Source organism: Sinocyclocheilus anshuiensis, unplaced genomic scaffold (genome assembly GCF_001515605.1).
Source record: "Sinocyclocheilus anshuiensis isolate Anshui unplaced genomic scaffold, SAMN03320099.WGS_v1.1 C32160454, whole genome shotgun sequence".
In the NCBI taxonomy this organism is placed as follows: domain Eukaryota; kingdom Metazoa; phylum Chordata; class Actinopteri; order Cypriniformes; family Cyprinidae; genus Sinocyclocheilus; species Sinocyclocheilus anshuiensis.
In genome coordinates, this window is record NW_015611976.1 from 1 (window position 1) to 735 (window position 735).

At 48.8% G+C, this 735-nt stretch overlaps 1 protein-coding gene across 1 annotated transcript; it reads left to right on the plus strand.

Annotated features, from left to right (window-relative positions):
- Positions 1-5: 5 nt before the first annotated feature.
- On the plus strand, positions 6-731 carry LOC107682400 (zinc finger protein 438-like; the record flags this gene model as incomplete). Its single annotated transcript, XM_016478647.1, has 1 exon — positions 6-731. A coding segment is annotated over one exon (726 nt), but the record flags the coding sequence as incomplete, so codon positions are not given.
- Between the last annotated feature and the right edge of the window lie 4 nt (positions 732-735).

Here is a 735-nt window from a genome sequence, read left to right on the forward strand (position 1 = left end):
CAGGATCACAGACAGATCGAAAAGTGGAACAAAAAAGCGATGCCGGTCCACTCAAAAACCAGCACTATCCTTCTGGAACCTCCCTTGTTGCCCCTGTCATGAAAATCGCACCGGTTAAAACCCAAATAGAGGGTCAAGCCTCGGCTGGCAGTACCATCACAGTCCTCTCACCCACTATCTTTAGCAAAGCTGTTCAGATCATTCCATCTCCACCCAAGGGCAAGCTGCCCATCCTGCCCTATGCCAAGGTGAAGAACTCCCTCCTGGCACCAACCAGCCTTGCCAGCACCCCATTCTCAGAGAAGCAGACTGGAGCCAAAAGCAGCCTGAAAAGCCCTCCAGACAACAAAATCAAGTCCACAGACAGCAAAGTTAAAAGTGAAAGCCTAAGTCAAGACCACAACAACACCCAAATCAAGAAACCTCCAGGCAAGAAACGGGGGAGGAAGAGAAAAACAATGGAGGATATTCTAGCCTTCGAAGCCCGAAAGAAGAGATCCTTGTCGTTTTTTAGAAGGAGGGTACCTGAGAAACCTCCAACTGGTGTGTCGAATCCTGCCTCTCAAGAGAAGCTGCTTGACATATCCAAAAAGTATCGGAGTATTCGTCCCAAGCCGGTACTGGTAGTGGAAACCACAATTCCACAACTTGTTCCGCTCCCTTCCTTGTCAACATCGGAGAACCTTGATCAGGAGCTCGTATTAGGACAGCAGATATCAGGAAAACAATCGAGTG